The 22,242-nt window shown below is 39.9% G+C and overlaps 1 protein-coding gene across 2 annotated transcripts in view; it reads right to left on the bottom strand.

Annotated features, from left to right (window-relative positions):
- arfgef3 (ARFGEF family member 3) overlaps positions 1-22,242 on the bottom strand; it is a 79,528-nt gene that overhangs the window by 29,948 nt on the left and 27,338 nt on the right. For both annotated transcript variants that reach the window (XM_052089441.1, XM_052089440.1), the window contains 10 exons: positions 18,445-18,552; positions 17,721-17,936; positions 16,807-16,917; positions 13,847-13,997; positions 8,328-8,627; positions 7,404-7,537; positions 4,866-5,011; positions 3,125-3,304; positions 2,613-2,754; positions 759-881 (listed from right to left, as the gene is read on the bottom strand). In XM_052089441.1, the coding sequence (XP_051945401.1) occupies positions 759-881; positions 2,613-2,754; positions 3,125-3,304; positions 4,866-5,011; positions 7,404-7,537; positions 8,328-8,627; positions 13,847-13,997; positions 16,807-16,917; positions 17,721-17,936; positions 18,445-18,552 (1,611 nt within the window). The remainder of the gene's footprint in view (positions 1-758; positions 882-2,612; positions 2,755-3,124; positions 3,305-4,865; positions 5,012-7,403; positions 7,538-8,327; positions 8,628-13,846; positions 13,998-16,806; positions 16,918-17,720; positions 17,937-18,444; positions 18,553-22,242) is intronic.

The following is a 22,242-nucleotide window of genomic DNA, read 5'->3' as shown; positions in this document are numbered from 1 at the left end:
CTGTTTATAATTATTTTCCTTTTTGATGTTGTTGTTTGTTTTAATATACCTCTTGACTCTAGATGTAAAAGTTTTGTAAGCATTAATAAAACAAATTAATGAAATTGAACGGGCTCTTAAAACAAGCCCTCATAATAAATCTCAAACTGATTGACAAATTCACTTGTGTAATGGATTGCTGTGAACTGTGTGTCAATGATTGACTTATGTTCAATAATATGGTAGTAAACAATACATTATATTCTAAAGCCGCTTTTTGTATTGTCTTAATGATTTACTCTTCTGCCACAAGAATGTAATGCATTTTAATTATCTGAATATTTTTTATTATATATATATATATATATAATTTTTCAATATTTAAAGATAACTATGTATAATTATATATTGATATTAATATGTATAATCATTATATATTGAATTATTCTTATATGAGGGCTTTCTCAGCAAATATTTGTATATGCGATTAATCGTGATTAATTAATCATGTAATTCCATTACAATGTTTAATCAATTGACAGCCCTAATTAAACCACATCATTCAGAAAAACGACAACTTTGAAAAATGTCCTATATTCTCATGTCTGCAAGTTCTAGCAGAGGCAAGTCTTCATACTTGCTCTGCAGCAGCATCTCAGATCTAATCTGCCAAAACCAAACCCTAGCAACTTGTCATATCCATAATAATGCCTTAAAGTTATCCAGAGAGCTGTCATGACTGAAATACACGGCTTATATAGTACATAAGAGCAGCTCACCTAAACCCTTGACAAATTTCATAAGGCACATGATGTAATCCGTCGCTGCATTGGCAAACACCTGAATGTTGTCTGTGTTAATGAAGGCTTCAAACACATCAAACACAGGTGCCTGTGACTTCCCTGCATTCAGAAATAAAAAAGCAGAAGGAATGAATTTTACATTAAAGCCATTGATGAAATATTTTGAGAGTTTATTCAATCAGTAATTATGGGAATGTGATTGAGAGATGTCAGGGCAACAATAATTTAGCAAGTATCCGATTTGATATATTCTATGGGTGTTTCTTCAAACTTTAGGCACTTTAATGTGCCAGAGGTTGATTTGTATTAAAACGATTATATAATTTTAAATTAAACTGTTTTGTAATATAAAGATCTTATTAAAATGGAATTGGAAACTTTTTATGTATAGATGTTCAGTGTTTGGCCTTGTCCCAGACCCAGACTTTCAACATTAAACTCTGAAATATCATTACAAACACCCACTGGCCACATATTATTCATGTGATTATCTGATCAGCCAATCGTGTGGCAGCAGTGTAATGTATAAAATCATGCAGATATGGGTCAGGAGCTTCAGTTAATGTTCACATCAACCATCAGAATGGGGAAAAATTTGATCTGTGGCATGATTGTTGGTGTCAGAAGGGCTGGTTTGAGTATTTCTGGGATTTTCACACATAACAGTCTCTAGAATTTACTCGGAATGGTGCCAAAAACATCCAGTGAGCAGCAGTTCTGCAGATGGAAATTTCTTGTTGATGAGAGAGGTCAACAGAGAATTGCAGTACGATAAAGTGTCATCAAAGTGTCATATAAAGATCCATCAGTGTCATTTCAGCACAGAATTCTAATAAACACTATAAAGAACTGAGATGTGCAGGAAATGACACTGTGGTTGGAATTTTCATGTAGTAGTAGTAGTAGTAGTATGTTTTATTTAATGCCATGTCAGCGATCAAAGCTATTTTCATGGCAAGAATTCAATTACAAAAAACAAATATCATATAAATACAATAAAAACAAAACAAATATGAATAGCAAGTCATATTATACAATATTGTTTTTAAGATTAATATATGATAAGAAATCCAAAACCTTTTCAGGCACAATCTCATTAAATAAGTCCTTTAACGAGGTAACTTCATAAAAGAGCATTCTACTTGTGTTAAGACCAGGACAATCTAGTAAAATATGTTTGACAGATAAGGGAATATTACAAAACATACATAGGGTTGGGTCTTCACCTTTAAGCAAAAAGGCATGGGTCAGATTTGCGTGACCTATACGACATCTGGTGTAGACCACTTGATCAAATCTTGTTTTAAAATTGATAAAAAGTCTGTTTGAAATTTCCGGATGAATTACATACAACTTGTTGTTCTTGCACATATTCCACTCTTCTTGCCACTTATTTAAAATATATCGGTTGGAATTTTCATGACTCTCAGAAATAAAATGACACAAATATCCTGTGATGCATGTAGATACACTGTTGGACATTGTTAGTAGACAAACTAGTGACAGTATAAAAAAAGTTTAATCAAGACTTTACTTTTAGTGCTAAAAGTGCCTGAAGTCAAAGAAACACCCCTATATTAATGTGTCAAGTTATAAACAGCCTACAGATAGGCCAATGCACTATATAACCTCTTTTTTCTATTAATAACAAATGCAACTATTTAGTAAACATTGAGTTATTTAAGCACAAAACCACTCAAGACGGTCCAGAAGTGTTCTTAGTCACATTGCAAAGTGGAATGCCTTCAAGTGGCTAATTGTTTTAATATATGACATATATATTCAGAGTAAAACTGATTCTGAACTTCTGAAACTGAATAGCACAAATACCCATTGAATATTCTCCTATCAGGTAATCCTTTATGTCCGTCTTGTTGCCGTGTACAGTTCTGAGGGCACTAAACAGCGGTCTCCAGCCAGATTGGATCTGAGTAGAACACATCTCCACCAGCTCGCCAATAGAGGTGATCACCTGCATTAAACGACAGACAGCAATTAAAGGCGGCGCTGGTGTCCACTATTCAATCAGAAGAGACATAAGACCCATTTTTGGATCGCAACCCACTAACACATCCAAACACAATGTTTTAAACAATTCTGAAATGTCTTGACCCCCCAATTTTGCTTTAGTGTTTCTTTCCACCTTTTATTTTTCCATGAGGGAGCCATGCACCTATTCAGGCCATGTGTATTTACCTTCAGCTTCTTGTACCTTACGTGTGACCCCATTGAGTTTACATTATTATTGTTAAATGCAATAAATAAATAAATTATTTTTAGTTGTAAGCTTCATTCACATCTTTGAAATCATGTAGTCATGTCACAATATGATTTGATCTTACCTGATCCTGTACGTCTTCATCGCAGAGCTCCAGTTGCATGATGTGCTCGAAGGGTCTAAAGAGAGCTTCGTTGAAGTGAAAGTGTGGGAGCTCTGCCCAGCTGCTCATAACCTCTATCAGAACATCATGAATGAACGACACAGCCTTCTGGGATACGTGACGCTCCTTGTGGCATGCCGCCTGTGAATAATTAAATTCAAAAGGTGCACTCAGTAATGTTTTCCTCATTCAAAATTTTAACCGTAAAGACGCGAATAGTGCTAAATTATGTGCACACATCTTATTGTGCATGCCGCTGGGCGACCTCATAGGGGCCGACATGCTGAGATCACATGACCAGCCGAATATTACTTATTTGATCTCGATAACCCCAATTAGAGGACACTTTCACTTACAGAATAAATTAATCATGGCTCACTAGTGCATTACTACAGTGGTATGGTAAGCTTTTGCTTTCATAAGATTTACTCTAGAATAGATATTTTTTGATATCAACGACCCTCATTTCATCTGTTGCTGATTGCTCAATGGGAAACATTTCAGTCTCAGAACACCCCCTGGTGTGTTTAGAGGTGTTGCCGCTTATGCAGAAAAGGAAATAATATAGTTGGTGCTTTAATGTATTCCTTTTGCAAAATCGTGAACTCCAATAAATGTTAAAGACTGAAATAAGTGTTTATATGGAGGCCAAATGATCCTCAGTATCATCTGTGGGCAATCCAAAGCATGAGAACATGTGAAGTTGGAAGGGAATATTAAAAATGCAGAGGCAGAGGCCTGGGTAGATCAGGGAGTAAATATGCAGGCTACCACCACTGGAGTTGTGAGTTTGAATCCAGTGCGTGCTGAGTGACTCCAGCCAGGTTTCCAAAGCAACCAAACTGGATTCAATGGATTCATTTGAAGGGAAATGGGGCAACTATTTGGCATTCTTGGAGGGCTCTAGGGGAGGGGCATTGGAGAGAGAAGTATAGTTTTAAATGTGTGTGATTATTATATATATATATATTTGTGTGTGTATGTGTGTGTGTGTGTGTGTGTGTGTGTGTGTATGCTCATGTGTGACCACAGGGATGTTTGTTGAGGGTCAGGGTGGGGTTGGGGATCGGGAGGGGGAAGGTTAATAGTGGGGGTTAAATATTGATTCTGCGAATATATATTTAGCTGATCTTTGTTAACTGTATGAATCAATAAAATATGTTAATCAGAAAAAAACAAAAAACATTAGGTACATCTCAAACCACATATTTCTGCAACATTTTACGTCATTTTGTAGTATAGTGAAGTAGTGTGAGTAGTACGTTAACACTGAAACTGCAACAAAACAACAAGTAATACGAGTACACGGATGAAAAAACCGTCACGGCTTTCATACGTAGTGGAAGGGGCACAGTTACCTGGCTTCGTTGCTAGTCTGACAAAACATTTGTAAATAAGTGAAGTGTCAGTGAAGACAGAACCTTACAAATGTAAGTTGAATACCATTAGCCCATGTTGTGTGAATATGTTCATTATTTGATATACAAGTGTGGCAATTTTACTTCAAGAACCCAATTGTTGCGCTCTCTCGGTAGATTTTGCATGTTACCGTTGCTCAATGGTTTACAGTCAAACTTCTCAATTCTGTCACATCACTGGAATGCCACATTGCTTTGGCAACGTTTGCTGTCAAGCATTACATAAAAAAATGACACTACAATATATGTGAATGTATTAACTACATAAGAGCTGTTTTTGATACCTCCACCAGGTGAGGTGCCACCACGCTCCAGGCTCTCATCATGTGCAGCAGTGGTCTGCTCTTGTTCTTCACGATGCGCAGCATGGCCTCACCTAACCGGAAGAGATGCAGAGCACTGCTTTTGTCCTGCGTAGACTTGGCCTCCCCTGTGATGAAAACCCAATAAGTTGAAGGGAACAGGGTCTTGGATAGGTCTTATTCATGCCAAATATGTGCTGTATATTTCTGCAAAAGGCACTAATATGACACCGCATGAGTATTGAGCATGTGTCAAATTTGAAAGCAATAGACTCTTTACACGAATAGGGTACAAATTAAGGATTGAAACTCAAAAGCAAATAGTTGTTTCTCCACCTCAAGAGGTCAAGCTATATTATATGAGATATTAAATGATTAATTTTTTTATAAACAATACATTTTTTTTTAACTTTTAGCACCAATAGTGCAACTGATCATGAAAATTCCAGTTTTATTTTTTCATACATTTAGAATATTTTCAATTGATGAAGTACAAGTCTCCAAATCACAGAGTGCATTTTCACTACAACAAATAAAGTATTTCATCTAGACCTTTTCATATGCACATGTTACTATTTCTAGCATATATATATATATATATATATATATATATATATATATATATAAAAATAATGAAATAAATAGAATCTATAAAAAATAAAGCTGTACTGATATTTTAAGTGTATAAAGCTAGAAACATTTAATGCTGTGCTAATTTTATTTTGGATAACATTTTATTTAACATATCTAATCTGAATACAGTTTACATCCTTATTTGTGTGATTTTAATATTTTTTAGAAATAAACATTAAACCAATTAAATAAGCATATTAATAAAATTAGGATAGGGTTCTAGTAAAATAATAACACTTCATAATAATGGTTAACAAGGCTTCCGATTTAGCCTAAATTCACTTTTTATGCTAATTTAAGTAACAACTGTTTATCTAACACATCTAAATAGTTATTTAACCCTCCTATGGTCTTCAAGCTATTTTTTTTGGATCTGTCAAAAACCATCAATTAATTAATTAAAGAGTGAGACTATAAAACATCCAGTGTGCAAAACACACACACCTAAATTAATTGGTGAGACCATAAGACATAACCAATAAATCAGCCACAATGCTGACAATTGGGTGAGACAATAACACACCCACAACTCACTCACACACACAAACACGCGCTCGCACGCACTCACACAAACCTTTGGCATTTTTACATTTTGAAATAAACTTTTGGTATGTTTTTTTAAGTTGTTTGAATTATGGGGACAAAAGTGACGTTCTCATAAACCACCTTTATAGCAAAATACCCTTGTAACTACCTAAAAACATTTCCTCTTAAACCACCAAAACACACACACACACACACACACACACACACACACACACACACACATGTTGTGTTTCCATGTTTTATGGGGACTTTCCATAGACATAATGGTTTTTATACTGTACAAACTTTATATTCTATCCCCTAAACCTAACCCTACCCCTAAACCTAACCCTCACAGAAACTTTTCTGCATTTTTACATTTTCAAAAAACATAATTTAGTATGATTTATAAGCTGTTTTCCTCATGGGGACCGACAAAATGTCCCCACAAGGTCAAAAAATTCAGGTTTTACTATCCTTATGGGGACATTTGGTCCCCACAAAGTGATAAATACACGCTCACACACACACACACACACACACACACACACACACACACACACACAGAGTAATAAACGTGTGCGGACTGTCTCCCATGAGACATTAAAACCAACATACAGGGCAAAAAATTCAAACATAAACTGTCTGCAAGATACAGTACATGCCATCATAACTACACACAGTCATGGATGCTATAGAAAGAAAATGTTTACTCTGATTCTTATGTTTTATATTCTAATTGAATTTTCATTTCTGTTAACTGCAAAAACTGACAATTTTCAAATACTAAACTTTGACAAATAATAGTTTTCTAATGTCTAAATATACATCCAAATGCATAACATGTGATAAAATATCAAATTAGATTACAACAAGCAATCAGACTGCACAGAACATCTAGTTATTACAGTCACAGCATTATTTTCAGGTCATGTTGTTTAGATTTTGTTCACCAGATGAAAGCATCTGAATGTCACATTCACATATTTTCTTCATGTTTCAACTTATAGAAGTGTAGGTTTTTACTGTACTAAAGTTTCATAAATGTGCTTATTTGCATATGCAAATTAATGGTAAAATTGAAAAATGTACCTGTAAATAAGATCAAACTAGCACAAAATCACAAAAGAAGTGCAGAATTGTATTATTATTACTTCAGGGAAGAAGAAATTGTATCATTATAATCACCATTAAAATAAATAAATAAACATACACTTTTGCTCTTTTCAGTCAAAAATGACCAGGAAGACCAAAGGTAGGGCTCATTTATGAAGGGTTAAAAAATAAATATAGGATTCATGTCTTTATTGTTTAGAAAATAAAAGTCATTGGACACCAATCAGTGGCAATACTCTTTCATACCTGGCATGGCCAAGGAATAGTCTCCGGTTTCTGTGACTGAATCAAAGAGTTGAGACTGTGATGCTTTTCTGAGCTGATGCAGGAAGTCCACCAGACCCACCAGATTGAGTTTACTCACTGCATCCTCAAACAACCTGCAGGAAACATGTTACAACATGGCATACAAAGACACATTTTCATAAGTGATCTAAATGAGAGAAAAAGTATGGCCTAATGAATAAAATGGTGAATTGATAATATTTTATTAATAAATGGATAGTTCAGGTCCAAATATACAATATAATCACAGCTGAACACCTTTTCACCCAGTAACTGTACAGCCCCCATGGAGGCCAGAGACTATATCTTCCAGTGGAAGGAAAACATATTTGCATCATACAATGTTGTCTTTAATATTTCTATTATGCTTTTATTAAAAGTAATAAAAGTCACTCTGCTGCTGCGACGTTAATCACAGCATTATCAGTTTACTATAGAGTACGGACTTTCGTACCTTTTTATTTAAATCTAGAACGTTGCATCATTAAAACACTAAACTTAACAGCCTCTATGAATCGGATGAGAAACTCTGACGTGGATCTATGGGACTTTTATCTTTGGAACATCTGTCAGTGATCTTATTGTCCACAGTCCCGTCAATTATATAACAAAGATTAAAGCTGTTCTCTGATCAGTGGTAAACAAATGGACATTGTGCTTAAGGTTCACATCCTGCATTTCATCAGATCACCCTCAGCTTCATAAAGAAATGAAATAAAGAGCAAATCATCACTATAAAAGGCAAAACATGATGGTGTAAACACTGAAATAACTCCTACACTTTTTTAACTACATATACTAATACATTTTTGACTGTGTTTGGAGGTTTTTCAAACTTGATAAGTGAAAAACAGATGGTGGGGAGATGCAGTCTGAGACCAGTACCTGTCAGCTTGTGTGGAGAGGGTGCAGACAGCTTTGGCCGCACCGATGCCGGTGAGCAGACTGCCTCCGCGCAGATCGAAGCCTTTCCCGCGACTGCTCTCTCTCAACAGCTCCTGGATGGTAAGGGGCTGGATGACAGGATGACTGAGCCCCAGCTCAAGCTCTAAACTGGCCTCAACGCTCAACTCCAGCTCCAGGTCCACTGCCACGGACTGCTGCGCCTGCGTTATAGTGATGGGTGGCTGGGAGCCTCCGTCACTGAAGTGAGTGTGTTCCAGTGAACTCACAAACTCTATCACTCTGAGGAATAGCAAAACAAATTCAAGTTCAATTTCAATTCAAGAGTTTCTGTGCATGCGGTCTGGGTAACATGTGAACTAATTAAAATATATTCAACTAAATTAAAGTCATTTAATTCCGGTAGATGACATGTCCTGCGGTGTGACATGCAATACTGTTTCTATAACCCAATGTTGTGTTCTTGTCATTTTGACCCAGACAACTTTTGTTTCTTTATTTATTTATTTATTTAATTACATATTTAATTATATTTTATACATTTCCATGGCATTGTTCATATTGGGCCATTTTCTTTAAATCGTCTTGGTTTTATTTAACTTTGTCACACTTGTTGTGCTCCCGGTCAAAAATGACTGGCCTTTGGAAATGAATGGATTAGACTACAGAATACAGAAAAAATAAGTGTTTAGGAGCATCCCAATCCTTGAGATGAGCATGCAAAGCTTGCACACACAAAGTCCTTGGACATGTGCAGACACACAACACACAACAACAACAACAACCGGCATTCGCCACTAAGTGGCGGTGACGTCACCACGACGCTTGTGCCAGGCTAAGTGCACGTTAAGGCCACGTGAAGTGTCGAACGCCCGCTGGCAGGAGGTCACGGGACAGATCCAACAGGTGACACGGGTCGACTGACTGAGATGACTTGCTGATGCACCACCTGTGCCAACTTGCTGTGCTTTAGCCACCCGGCGCTCTGCCCTCCATTGTTGTTGGAGGGCGACTGCCTCCAACTGGCCAGTAGCGTCCTTCACAAGCCTTCTCCAAAGAGGCCGATCTTGACATCGCTGGTACCAGTCATCGGCTCACTGATGGGACTTTGTCCACATCTTTCAAAGATTTGTGAGCTCCTCACACAATCCAGCCTCGTTAAACCCAGGATGGATCTTAGACAGGCCAGCCTAAATGTTTCTAACCGGCGAAGATGTTCCATTGGGGGGGGTCCACGTTTCGCAAGCAAAGAGAAGGGAGGGAATGACCGTGGCCGAGAATACCTGAAGCTTCTTGTGGAGCGACAAACCGGGTAGCTTCCACACAGCGTTACGCAGCCGATGAAAAGATAATGCCCCTCGACTGATTCGGAGTGAGACCTCTGCTGTCAAACCGGAGCTGGTCATAAGCACACTGCCCAGGTATGGAAAACACTCCTCTCTCTCCACAACTGCCCCATCAGCAATTGGGAGCTGTGGGGGTGGAGTGTCCGATGGTACATAATACCCATGCAGGTGCTTAGTTTTGGTTGGGCTGATGGTAAGGCCCCAAATCTTAGTGGCAATCTCCAGGTTCATCAGCAGTGCCCCCAACTCCTCTGAGTGAGCAGCAATCACCAGATCATCAGTATACATAATGTGGTTGACCAATTGGGAGCCATCCCTTGACCGCACCCGGGCATCGATCAACCTCCCATTATATCTGTACCAGATGGAAATTCCTCCGGTACAGCCATCGAAGGCTTCACGAACCACGTGGTCAAAATAGATATTAAATAATGTGGGAGCCAGAGGACATCCCTGTGGCACTCCAAGGTGAACAGGGAATGGCTCCGACTCCCGGCCACGTAGTTTTACCCGGGCCCACTCGCCATCATGAAGGTCCATAATGATCGCGAGCAGCGGGTCTGGGACTCCGAAAGCACGAAGAAGAACCCAGAGCCCAGGCCTACTGATGGCATCATAGGCCTTGACCAGGTCAATGAAGCAGAGATGTAGGTCTTGCTGGAATTCCCTACACCTCTGCTGTAGCCGACGGACAGAGACTATGGCATCTGTGCAAGACCGCCCTTTCCTGAAATCACACTGGGGCTCCGCAAGCCTCTCCTCAGCATGCCTGGCATAATCCTTGCCAGGATCTTTCCCGGCACTCTGAGGAGCGAGATGCCCCTATAGTTGTTACAATCAGTGCGGCCCCCCTTTTTAAAGAGAGGGACCAACAGGGCATCCTTCCAATCCTGCAGAACCCGCCAAGTGGACCAGACTGTTGTTATGATGTCATGTAGGACAGTCTGTGCACAAATGCCACCCTCCCTTAGCATTTTGCTTGGGAGATCATCTCTGCCTGGTCGCCTGGTCTCCTGGTCTCAAGCTCCGAATAGCCCACAGTACTTCCTCCAAAGATGGCACCTCAGCCAGCCACCCACAGGGAGTGACTTCTTCCTCCAATATTTGAGGAGCCGCAGCCCCAGCAAGGTCATCCCCACTTTGTCCCACAATGTTTTCCAGGCTGAAGGACTTCCCCTCCCCCCAGGACCTCACAGAAATGCTCAGAAAATCTGCAAACCTGTTCCTGGGGGTCGGAGATTGGATCACCGTTCTTTCCCCTAATGATGGTAATAGGTGTGGTGATGCAAGTAACTTTTTTGATATAATTAAAGAGAGATTTGTGATAGTTGGCCATTGAGGCAGACTCCATCTCCTCAGCAACCCGTGACCACCAACCATCCTTGCAGTGCCTCACGGCTCTCTGAACCTACAAGCGAAGGCTGCGGTAAGCCTCCTCATTCTCTGACGTGGGATGCTGTAGACGATGAGAGTGGGCCTGTCGCTTTTTCTCAGCCAGCCTGAACACCACCTCCATCAGCCAGGGTCTCTGAGGAGGTCTGGACCGTGTGCCCAAAACTGCCATTGCAGTTACACGAGCCACAGTCCTAAACCTTGCCCATTTCCCCTCAACATCCGGAGGAGTGGGGGATGATGCCAACCCCAGCTGCAAGCGATGCTGAAATTCTCGCATGCAACTTTCATCAGCTAGCCTACACCAGGCCACTATGGGTTTGAAAGGGGTCCTGGGTTTACCACCGGAGTGGAAGAATGTCAAGTGCAACTTACAGATGACAAGTCGATGGTCAGTGGGCAGATCAGCTCTACAGTAGGTCCTGGTGTCAAGGACATGGGCCCGCATCCGCTGTTCCGTCACTATGTAGTCCAGCAGATGTTCTTCCTTGGACCCGGCATGCATCCATGATGTTGTGTGGATGCACCAATGCTGGAACAGTGTGTTAGTAATTACAAGCCCATGGGCTGCACAAAAATCTAGCAGCCTCCTACCGTTGTTATTGAGCTGGTCTGGCCCATGTCTTCCAATCACTCCTGACCAGGTGCTAGCATCCTGACCAACTCGGGAATTGAAATCACTCAACATGATGATTTTTATCCCGAGGGGCCTCTTTAGCCAGCACCTGTGACAGGAGTTCATAGAAGTCATCTGACTCATCGGACTTTCCCGCATCCCTCCATGGATGTTCATCTTCGGTGGGGGCATAAGTAACCACGACCACTACTCCTCGCCTCTGGTTGATGGGAAGGCAAACCCAAAGTAACCCACCTTTCAGCTCCCGACAGAGGAATGGCAGCCTCTCTTCCGCTGTGAGTGTTCAAACATTCCACGTGGCCATCCGTAGCTGCTTTTTGTTGTTTCTGGAGGAGCCCCGAGGGTGAGGATTCAGTCTCCTGGCTCTGCCAGAAAGAGTTTGGCCAGGAGATGTCATAGACGCCTGTCCCCCCAGGGTGGTAATCAGATGAGGGTGAAGGGGTTACCATCCCTCGCACCCTGTCCAGAGCCCCCTTTTGGCCGCTGTGGTGGCTACAAAGCACCATGACAGAAAACGGGGAGGGAACAGTTTCTATTGGCCCTCCCCCCCATGGTGCTGCCCACGACGTTGCCCGTCCGGCACCACACAGAGCTTTTGCGGCCAAAAGCGGGCTCTGGACGGGTGCGAGGGGCTAGTAACCCCTTCATCCTCAACTGATTACAACTAAAACACAAATTAAAACTTTAAGTAAGCTAGTGCCGGAGGCCCTGGGGGGACAGGTGTCTATGATGTCTCCTGGCCAAACTCCATCACACACAACACACACAATGTGTGTCGAGCGCCCTTTTGTGCATTGTCTTTCCATCAGGATGGTCCACAGTAAGTAACGATATGTCATTATCTATGTTATCTGTATGTTTCAGGAAGTAATCAAGCAAAATGTGAAAAAAAAATGCTTCTGTTTATTATCTTTGTGTGTCAGTGGGAATTTTAGACACTAAAACTCACTGCAGTTTGACCTCGGAGCGAAACAAACTTGCTCATTGAATTCTTCTAATCGAGACATTTCCAATGATATATAACACATGACTATCTCATCTTTTTTTATGGTTTTACCAACTCTGAATATAACTGTTGCGACAAGAAATTTGCAAATGATGAGAACAAAACAGTTGTTATTTTTCAGCAATTAAAAAGCATTGTTTAAGAATTGCTATTGCCATTGATTCTAAGCTTTAAAATGACATCTATTTTGTCATTTTATTATTAATTTATTAAGTAATTTTCTCCACTGGCCTGGTATAAACCCAGATCAATTTATCCTTATATTAGTATATGTATATAAAAAAATTACAAAAAATTTAATTAAAAAAATATATTAAAAAAAGTTGATAAAAAGATGTAATGCAATATCTTGTGATAATAAATTCAATAAGAGATATTTATAAACAAACTTATTGGGCCGGTCATTTTAGACCGGGAACACAAAACAAACACAACACAAGGTTTAAACAGCATCTTTAGTAACCTCTCATTACTTGAAAGAGTAAATGCAATATTTAACAATTCATTAGTCACACTGCTGGACCTTTTAAAATGCACTATTAATCAAATAAATAATCGAGATTACAATAAAGCTACCACAATTAACAAATCCTGCAAAATGTTAGCAATCCATGTACATCTACTCATGTTGCATCACAATTTGAATTCCAGCTTTGTTTTGTTTTTTATTCTTATAAATAACAGTGTGAAGTTGATAATTTAGGCAACTCGCTTTGATTTACTGATGTATACAGCAGTAATGAAGTCATTTAAGACCACAGCTTGTTTAAGATGTGTGGCCTATATAAATAATATGGAATGCAGTTTATCCACTGAAATAAGCTTTTAAAAGTGAATTATTTTAATCAAAATGAAATCGCAATTACAATATCAAGAGAAATTATCATCAATTAGGATTTTCGCATACTCATGCACCTAAAATATATACGCTCCCTTACGCACTCCATTTTAACCTAAAATCTTATTCAGTAAAATCTAAAAGCCATGAGAGTCAGGTCCTTGTGAACTACTGCAGGTACATTTATATGTATTAAATCTCCATATTTTTCGAAGATTTCATCGGGGTCTGTTCACTCTGGGGAAAACTGCCTTCAAACATGTTGATTAGTGAGTGTTTCACCTGAACACATGCGGCCAGCAGTCTTGGTTATGGCTGCCCATCTCCAGTCCCACATTGAGTATAGCGTCCATGCAGAGCACATGTGCTGTGTGCAACCTCACGCCCTGACAGCGACCCATCTGCTCCAGTTTCTGCTCCACATGCTGTTTAACTACAACAGACACAAGCAGGTGCACATAAGGTGATGAAACATCAGGCAGGGGTCAGTAATGCACTGCAGTGCTACATTAAAGGTGCACGAAATAGATTTATTTTCCCAGTAGATTTCGCTGGCTCTTCATCTCAGTGGGACACCTGTCAACATGGACGCATGACATTTCTTTTGTTCAACTTGAAACAACGTCATTTTGGTAGGGGTGTCACAACTACCGACAGTTTTTGATGAAACCTCGCCCTCCCACTGATCATGCTAAATACAGGGGTAAACAGGGTCAAAGTATTTTTTGGTGATTTAATCACACAAACTATAAAAATAAGTTAGATAATAATAATAATAATGTAATATTTGTATCATATGGCTGGTCATGTGATCTCTAATGGTGCGTTCACATACAACACAAAGCGAGCGTTTCGCACGGCGTGATTATATACAAAGTCAATTCAAAGATGCGAACAGATGTGAATGAAGCAACTCGAAAACACGAAAAATCCGCATGACACATTGACGCGAAAGCCAATCAGCATTGAGATTGTCCGGATGTCACTGACGTACTGACGTAGTAGCAGAAGAAATCTGGAAAAATGTAAGAAAAATTGTTGTAGCGGTGTGTGGGCACCCGGAATTGTATGACACAACATCATACATGTACAGGTGCTGGTCATATAATTAGAATATCATCAAAAAGTTGATTTATTTCAGTAATTCCATTCAAAAAGTGAAACTTGGATATTATATTCATTCATTACACACAGACTGATATATTTCAAATGTTTATTTCATTTAATTGTGATGATTAAGACTAATGAAAATCCCAAATTCAGTATCTCGGAAAATTAGAATATTACTTAAGACCAATACAAAAAAAGGATTTTTAGAAATGTTGGCCAACTGAAAAGTATGAACATGAAAAGTATGGGCATGTACAGCACTCAATACTTAGTTGGGGCTTCTTTGCATGGCATGGAGTCGATCAGTCGGTGGCACTGCTCGTGTGTATGAGAGCCCAGGTTGCTCTGATAGTGGCCTTCAGCTCTTCTGCATTGTTGGGTCTGGCGTATCACATCTTCCTCTTCACAATACCCCATAGATTTTCTATAGGGTTAAGGTCAGGCAAGTTTGCTGGCCAATTAAGAACAGGGATACCATGGTCCTTAAACCAGGTACTGGTAGCTTTGGCACTGTGTGCAGGTGCCAAGTCCTGTTGGAAAATGAAATCTGCATCTCCATAAAGTTGGTCAGCAGCAGGAAGCATGAAGTGCTCTAAAACTTCCTGGTAGACGGCTGCGTTGACCTTGGACCTCAGAAAACACAGTGGACCAACACCAGCAGATGACATGGCACCCCAAACCTTCACTGACTGTGGAAACTTTACACTGGACTTCAAGCAACGTGGATTCTGTGCCTCTCCTCTCTTCCTCCAGACTCTGGGACCTTGATTTCCAAAGGAAATGCAAAATTTACTTTCATCAGAGAACATAACTCAGCACTCAGCAGCAGTCCAGTCCACTCCTTTTTGTCTTTAGCCCAGGCGAGACGCTTATGACGCTGTGTCTTGTGTGGGGGAATGCGACAGCTGAAACCCATGTCTTGCATACGTCTGCGCGTGGTGGTTCTTGAAGCACTGACTCCAGCTGCAGTCCACTCTTTGTGAATCTCCCCCACATTTTTGAATGGGTTTTGTTTCACAATCCTCTCCAGGGTGCGGTTATCCCTATTGCTTGTACACTTTTTTTTCTAGCATATCTTTTCCTTCCCTTCGCCTCTCTATTAATGTGCTTGGACACAGAGCTCTGTGAACAGCCAGCCTCTTTAGCAATGACCTTTTGTGTCTTGCCCTCCTTGTGCAAGGTGTCAATGGTCGTCTTTTGGACAGCTGTCAAGTCAGCAGTCTTCCCCATGTTTGTGTAGTCTACAGAACTAGACTGAGAGACCATTTAAAGGCCTTTGCAGGTGTTTTGAGTTAATTCGCTGATTAGAGTGTGGCACCCGGTGTCTTCAATATTGAACCTTTTCACAATATTCAAATTTTCGGAGATACTGATTTGGGGGGTTTTCATTAGTTGTCAGTTATAATCAATTAAAAGGAATGAACACTTGAAATATATCAGTCTGTGTGGAATGAATGTATACATTATCCAAGTTTCACTTTTTGAATGGAATTACTGAAATAAATCAACTTTTTGATGATATTCTAATTATATGACCAGCACCTGTACAGATCCCGGGATATCGCTTGGAGGAAAGTGAGTGAGGAAGTTGGACTACCCGGTTAGTTCTAAAAATGCGCCTCTACTTGATTACAGCTATTGGTTGTACTTTACTTTTCCGGAAGAGAAGGGGGAATACTCGCAGGTTCGCACAAACGGGAGTGTGGCAGCGGGGGCGTGGTCAAGCGCCCGTCCGGGAGAGAAAAGCGGTAAGGGCGCTCACACCTGAGCTAAATGATGACTAACACCTGTGTCTGATTTCAGTAACATGAGGAGAGCGGCATAAAAGTGCAGCAGCGACGGAGCATGGGGAGCCCGACAACCCGTCCAAGAAAGACTGTGACACAAATATATGTATATATTTAGTAAAATAAAAAGCTTACCCCTTAAGCTGACGCCTGTTTCCGTCCCTTCCTTTGGCACCAATGTGACAACCGCCAAAGGAAGGGACGGAAACAGGCGTCAGCTTAAGGGGTAAGCTTTTTATTTTACTAAATATATACATATATTTGTGTCACAGTCTTTCTTGGACGGGTTGTCGGGACAGGCTAGATTCTCACATGAGACCAACATGTGACCTGTGAATCTTGTACCTTGAGCAATGGCGTCTCCAGGCTCGCCCAGTTCTTTCTCCTCTTTCTCTTCCTGAACACATGATGCTGCTGCCATCTGAGCAAGAGCTGATGCACAGTTAGCTGCCACACCTGAAACAAAAAGAATCAAATCTCTGCACACATAACATTTCTGATTCCCCTTTACGACTCATATAAAATGCATGCCGAAGATGTTGGGTATGTGTGAGGGAGCGTTCTTCCAAACCCTGCTGTGCTGTCTTGCGGTCTACTCCCTAGATAGACAGCTTCTTTCTACGGCAGCATCCTAACTGAAATGGACAGCAACTCAATTTGTATCACACTAAAATAACGCAAGAAACATTAAACAACATAAAACGTAACAAAATCAAATGTATTTACTGTAACTGCCATAAAAAATAAGAAGAAACAAATACTGAAATAAATTGAAATGAAATGTTATGAGTCATGCAGGGACTTTTGGAAACGTCCATTTATAAATGGACTTTAACAATACTGTAATTTATCGTCAAAGTTCTTTCGCAAAGTCAGAACCATACCGGTTCTCAAAAGAATCCTTAGATAAACGTGCCGAACGATCATAACATATCATAACTATCATAACATATAAACCCACACTGATCGATCAGGTACTTTGTCATCCTTCTGAAGGCCATGCTGAGACCCTAAACTTCCACACCCATTTTCGAATCTTCCCCAACATTACAATTTGCAATCTCAACTACAGCAATAGTCCTTCTAAGTGTGGAGCAATGGCTGTATCTGTCCATCCCTCTCTTATGATTCACTCAGACTACGCACCAGTGGGTGGACCAAAGAGGAGATGATTTAAAGGAGGCATTAATCTCTTGCAGCGGTGGTGCCCCAAGTATCAATGAACGCTACAGGCCGAACTGATTCATATGTGCCATTACCCAGAGCACAGCTGAGGGCCGCAGCCTTGCGTAGACCATCCAGACTGAGGCAGATGGTGTCCCTCTCTCTCTGGGTTTGCTCTTTAACTCCCTCCGCTCCCAGAATGAAGGCGAGACCCCTGGAGCTGCCTGCCATGAGACCTGTGAGCGGCGTGGACAGCGTGTCGATCAGGTTTTTCCAGCAGCCAATCAGGATGTAGCGGGCAAACACCACACCTGAAAGGATTGTAGCCACAAGGAGACAATTAGAAGCGATGTTGTCAATTTGAGATAACTCCACCTAGCTCATAACAGCAGACGACTTTGTTCGTTTTTCCATGTTAAAAGTGGCAATCTGATGATTGATGCAATCAATTCTCAACACCACTAGTCTCGCCAAGACAGAGCTTGGAACGAACAGAAAAATATCTGGTGTATATTGCAGCTTGTTCTGTCTAGAACTGTCCACTTAAAATACAAGTTTGACTGACATGTAAAGCGACCAATCACAGCTCATATTCATTCGTTTAGGGGCGGTCTTATCGGAGATTGATTATAGCACAAAGATAGACAGGCGTGGAAATAAAATTAATTGAAGGAGTAGCAGTCTCCACGTGAAAAGACAAAGAATTGTCGAAAATGAGTAAAGAGCCTAAGTCCCGTACAGTAAAAATAATATGTAATACGTAAAAGCCTCTGTAACCCCTGTGTGTATGCAGAAATGCTCACACAGCATGCACTGTACCTGCCACCAGGTTGCCACTGCTGTTCTTGTCACAGGTGAAGGGTGACTTTGTGGAGGCTTTTCTGATCAACTGACCACCAATAGCACTGCTGCCCAGCCCATCAATATCTGACAGAGAGAAGGACGAGAAATGGAAATAAAAATTAAAAAATTCTAAAGAAAGGCCTATTCTGCATCCTAAATACAGAATGTAATATAATATATAATTTTATATAATATAAGGGCTGCAACTTTGAATATTTATTGAAGTAATCGGATAAAAAAAAAAAAGCCATATTTTATTTCTGGTATTTTATTCAAATGTATTTTTGAACAAATCGCCTACAGCTTGCTCACTGGGGTTATTAATACAATTATCATTTAATTATTTTAAACACTATTAAAAATCGTATTTTATCTAAATTACACAATGATGATTAATCGACTTTATAGACATTACAGTTTTATCTTCTGTTAATGCTGATATTCTGTAAAGCTGCTTTGAAACGATGTGTGTTGTGAAAGGCGCTATACAAATAAAATTGACTTGACTTGACTTGTATTGCTATACATTGTTGTAAAGCGGAGGACGGCAGGGCCGGACTGGAACGATGCACGCCCGGTCCCCAATCAGCTCAGTAACTTAACTTCAAATGACAGCATTTGTGTTTCAAGGGAGCTTGCGGCAGGAGTACCAATCCAGGTAGGATGAGTCCTTGGGATCGCCTAGACGAGGAATATTGAATAATCGACTGGAGCTTCTCATAAGTAGAGTCAGTAGGAAGAGCAGGTAAGTCTGTGTGTTCCTTGCAGAGACTAGACGAGGATGGAGTGGTGGGGTGAGTATTTGTAGATGTGATTGAGTGCTGGATTGGGATCAGGTGAAAGTGATTAGTAGTCCGAGGAGAGAGAGAGAGCGGAGTGTGGAATGAGAGGGGGAGTCCGGTGTGGATGAGACAATGCACTTTTTATTAAGTATCAACATATATTTTGTATTCTACAATCCATCAATCAGCTCAGAATATTAATTTCAGTAATGCTTTTAGCACTTGTTGATAAGCAAGCCAACATTTTGGGTTTGGGCAAATATCTTTCCCGTCTCATCGTGTAGATTACAGTAGTGTTCAGAATTTGTAATCAAGTTATAAGACTGTACCCTCCATGAGTTGGTCCTGTGCTTCTGGTGAAAAATGTATTCCCTACCAGAGAACAGATTTATTTTTTCATTAAGCCCTTAATAATTTGGGCCCTCTTCAGGTCCCCCCACAGATTTTCTATAAGGTTCAGGTCTGGGCTCTGGTGGAGCCATTCCAAAACATTCATCTTTTTTTGCTGAAGCCATTCTTTTGTTGATTTGGATGTGTGCTTTGGATCATTGTTACGCTGAAAGGTGAAAGATCTCTTCATTTTCAGCTTTCTAGCAGATGCAAGAAGGTTCTGTGCCAAAATTGACTAGTACTTGGAGCTATTCATGATTCCCTCCACCTTCACATAAGCCCCAGTTCCAGCTGAAGAAAAACAGCCCCAAAGATGCTGCCACCACCATGCTTCACCGTGAGTATGGTGTCCTTTTGCTGATGTGCTCTGTTGTTTTTGCGCCAAACATACCCTTTACAATTTTAAATATTTATTGATTATGCTCCCTTTTTTGTTGCTATCGGTTTGATTGACGCAGATGTATGCGCTTGCTTGCACATTGAAGTGTAACACAGACCCTACAGATTTGCAAGTTGGAAATAAGCGCTTGATTTTGAATTCATAAAATGGATACATTATAAAACATAGGAAATAACAGTTACATGTAAGTTATGCGCTGGTGAGAAACCACTTTCAAGCACATCAAACAGCACAAGCACTCAGTCAGCGCACCTGACACAACACCCGCTCCACATTAAACTGTATGTTTATGATATTCTTTGAAGAGTTTAACATAAAGGGCTCCCGTGCTCCACAATTGGTCGTGTTTTTTCCGCTTCAACTTGTCTTCACCATTTTTCAAACGACTTTCATAATGCAACCTCATTTTTCACTACTGTAAAGTTTATCAATTAGTTGTTGCTGCACTATACAATACAATGTAAAATAGCCATCAATCTATTAAAACTTTTAATCGAATTCTTTAAATGACATGCAGATGAATGAATTAAATTAAATATCATTATCTAACAATTACAATTAAATAAAATACACAATTGAAATAATGATAATATTTGAAACAACAGTTCCAGTCCTCGAACCTGATTGGAAAAGACGTTCCATGAGTACTGATGTCTCCAAAACATCAGCAATCAGACGCTTCACGGTTTGTATCACTCCATTTTGTTCATGGTGTTCTAAGCTAAAGTGTAAGAGCAGCGCAAATGTGTTAAAAGCTGCTAGAAGTGTATTATCCTCTCGGACGGCTATTTCTTCACAGAGAAGATAGGATGTATTTGACCAAAACTCCATTTTCATTGGGAAGCTGACACTACACTACAGCTGAGGAACAGAGTTAAACAGCTTTACTATTCATCAAAGCTTGGGAGTCGCAACAGATGCAGGTAAACGCACACGCTCAATCAATCGCTCTCTCTCTCTCACACACACACACACACACACACACACACACACACACACACACACACACACACACACACACACACACACACACACACACACACACACACCATTGTTATTACAATAACTTGTTCTAAACAGCCAAAGCTGTCGTTACTAGTCCTAAAGTGACACTTTTGATTTAGTAACGGAGGCCTGTGTGCTTCTTTTGAACTAGCAATGGAAGATCCTGATCCGTGGTCTAAGAAAGTAGTTCCAGTCTTTCTTGCGTTCTTCTGTCTGTGCCTGTCAGTCGAAGCACATTTGCATCAGATGGATGCATTGAGGGTCTGACTGGTTTTCAGCATCATAAACCCCATGTTTTTAGGACACTGTGTCAAAGTAAATTGTAGTTGAAACTCTGATAATAGAGTCTTGAGATCCCTGCATTCTGTTGTATTTGTCCAGCTGTGAAAAACGCATCCTGAGTGAATGGCTCTCATTCTGTGGCTGCGCAGCTTTGAGGCATGCTGACTGCCCCCTGCTGACGCAGCTTGTAAAAAAACACATATTTTCATGTACTTATATTATATGTACCGACAGGGTTATATAAACAATGTGATCCATTTGAACAGTGGTGAAACACTTTCTTATGATGTGTTACATTCATACGAGCAGACAGAGAAGTACGTTTGAAATAAGTTTAGAGCAGAAGAAATAGAAATAAACCTTGTGTAAATTATAAGCTTTACACTAAGCTAAAATGTTATTTCTAGCCATTTTACATGCACGATACCAGACATGATCACATTTTGTTATCAAGAAAATTCACGTTAGATCATAATTTCTTTTTTCTAGTAAGACCTTTGATATTATGGCAAAAATCATATTCCTAATACTAATGTTTTTATGGTTTTCCTGTAAAAATATCAAAATAAAATATCATCTTGATTGATCTTGTTTTAGAAACAACTCTGCATAAGATATTTAGGTTTTCTGAGAATGTATTTTTAACATGTGTAATTTGTCTTACTCTACTGGCAGAGATTTTATAGTCAAAAAAAGTGAAAAAAATCTACCAGTGCTGAAGAAGTAATCCAAAGTATTTAGAATACATTACTGACATTGAGTAATTAATGAAATACATTCTAAATTAAATTTTACAGCATGTATTCTGTAATCTGTAGAGAATACATTTCAAAAGTACCCCTTCTAACCCAGTGTACCGATAGTAGGAAAATACTCTAATTATGGAACTTGCCTATTGGCCTGAAGGCAAAATTA

This window comes from Xyrauchen texanus, chromosome 24, assembly GCF_025860055.1.
Source record: "Xyrauchen texanus isolate HMW12.3.18 chromosome 24, RBS_HiC_50CHRs, whole genome shotgun sequence".
Classification (NCBI taxonomy): domain Eukaryota; kingdom Metazoa; phylum Chordata; class Actinopteri; order Cypriniformes; family Catostomidae; genus Xyrauchen; species Xyrauchen texanus.
Note: the sequence above shows the minus strand (reverse complement) of the source record. Positions and strands in the feature narration are given on the sequence as shown.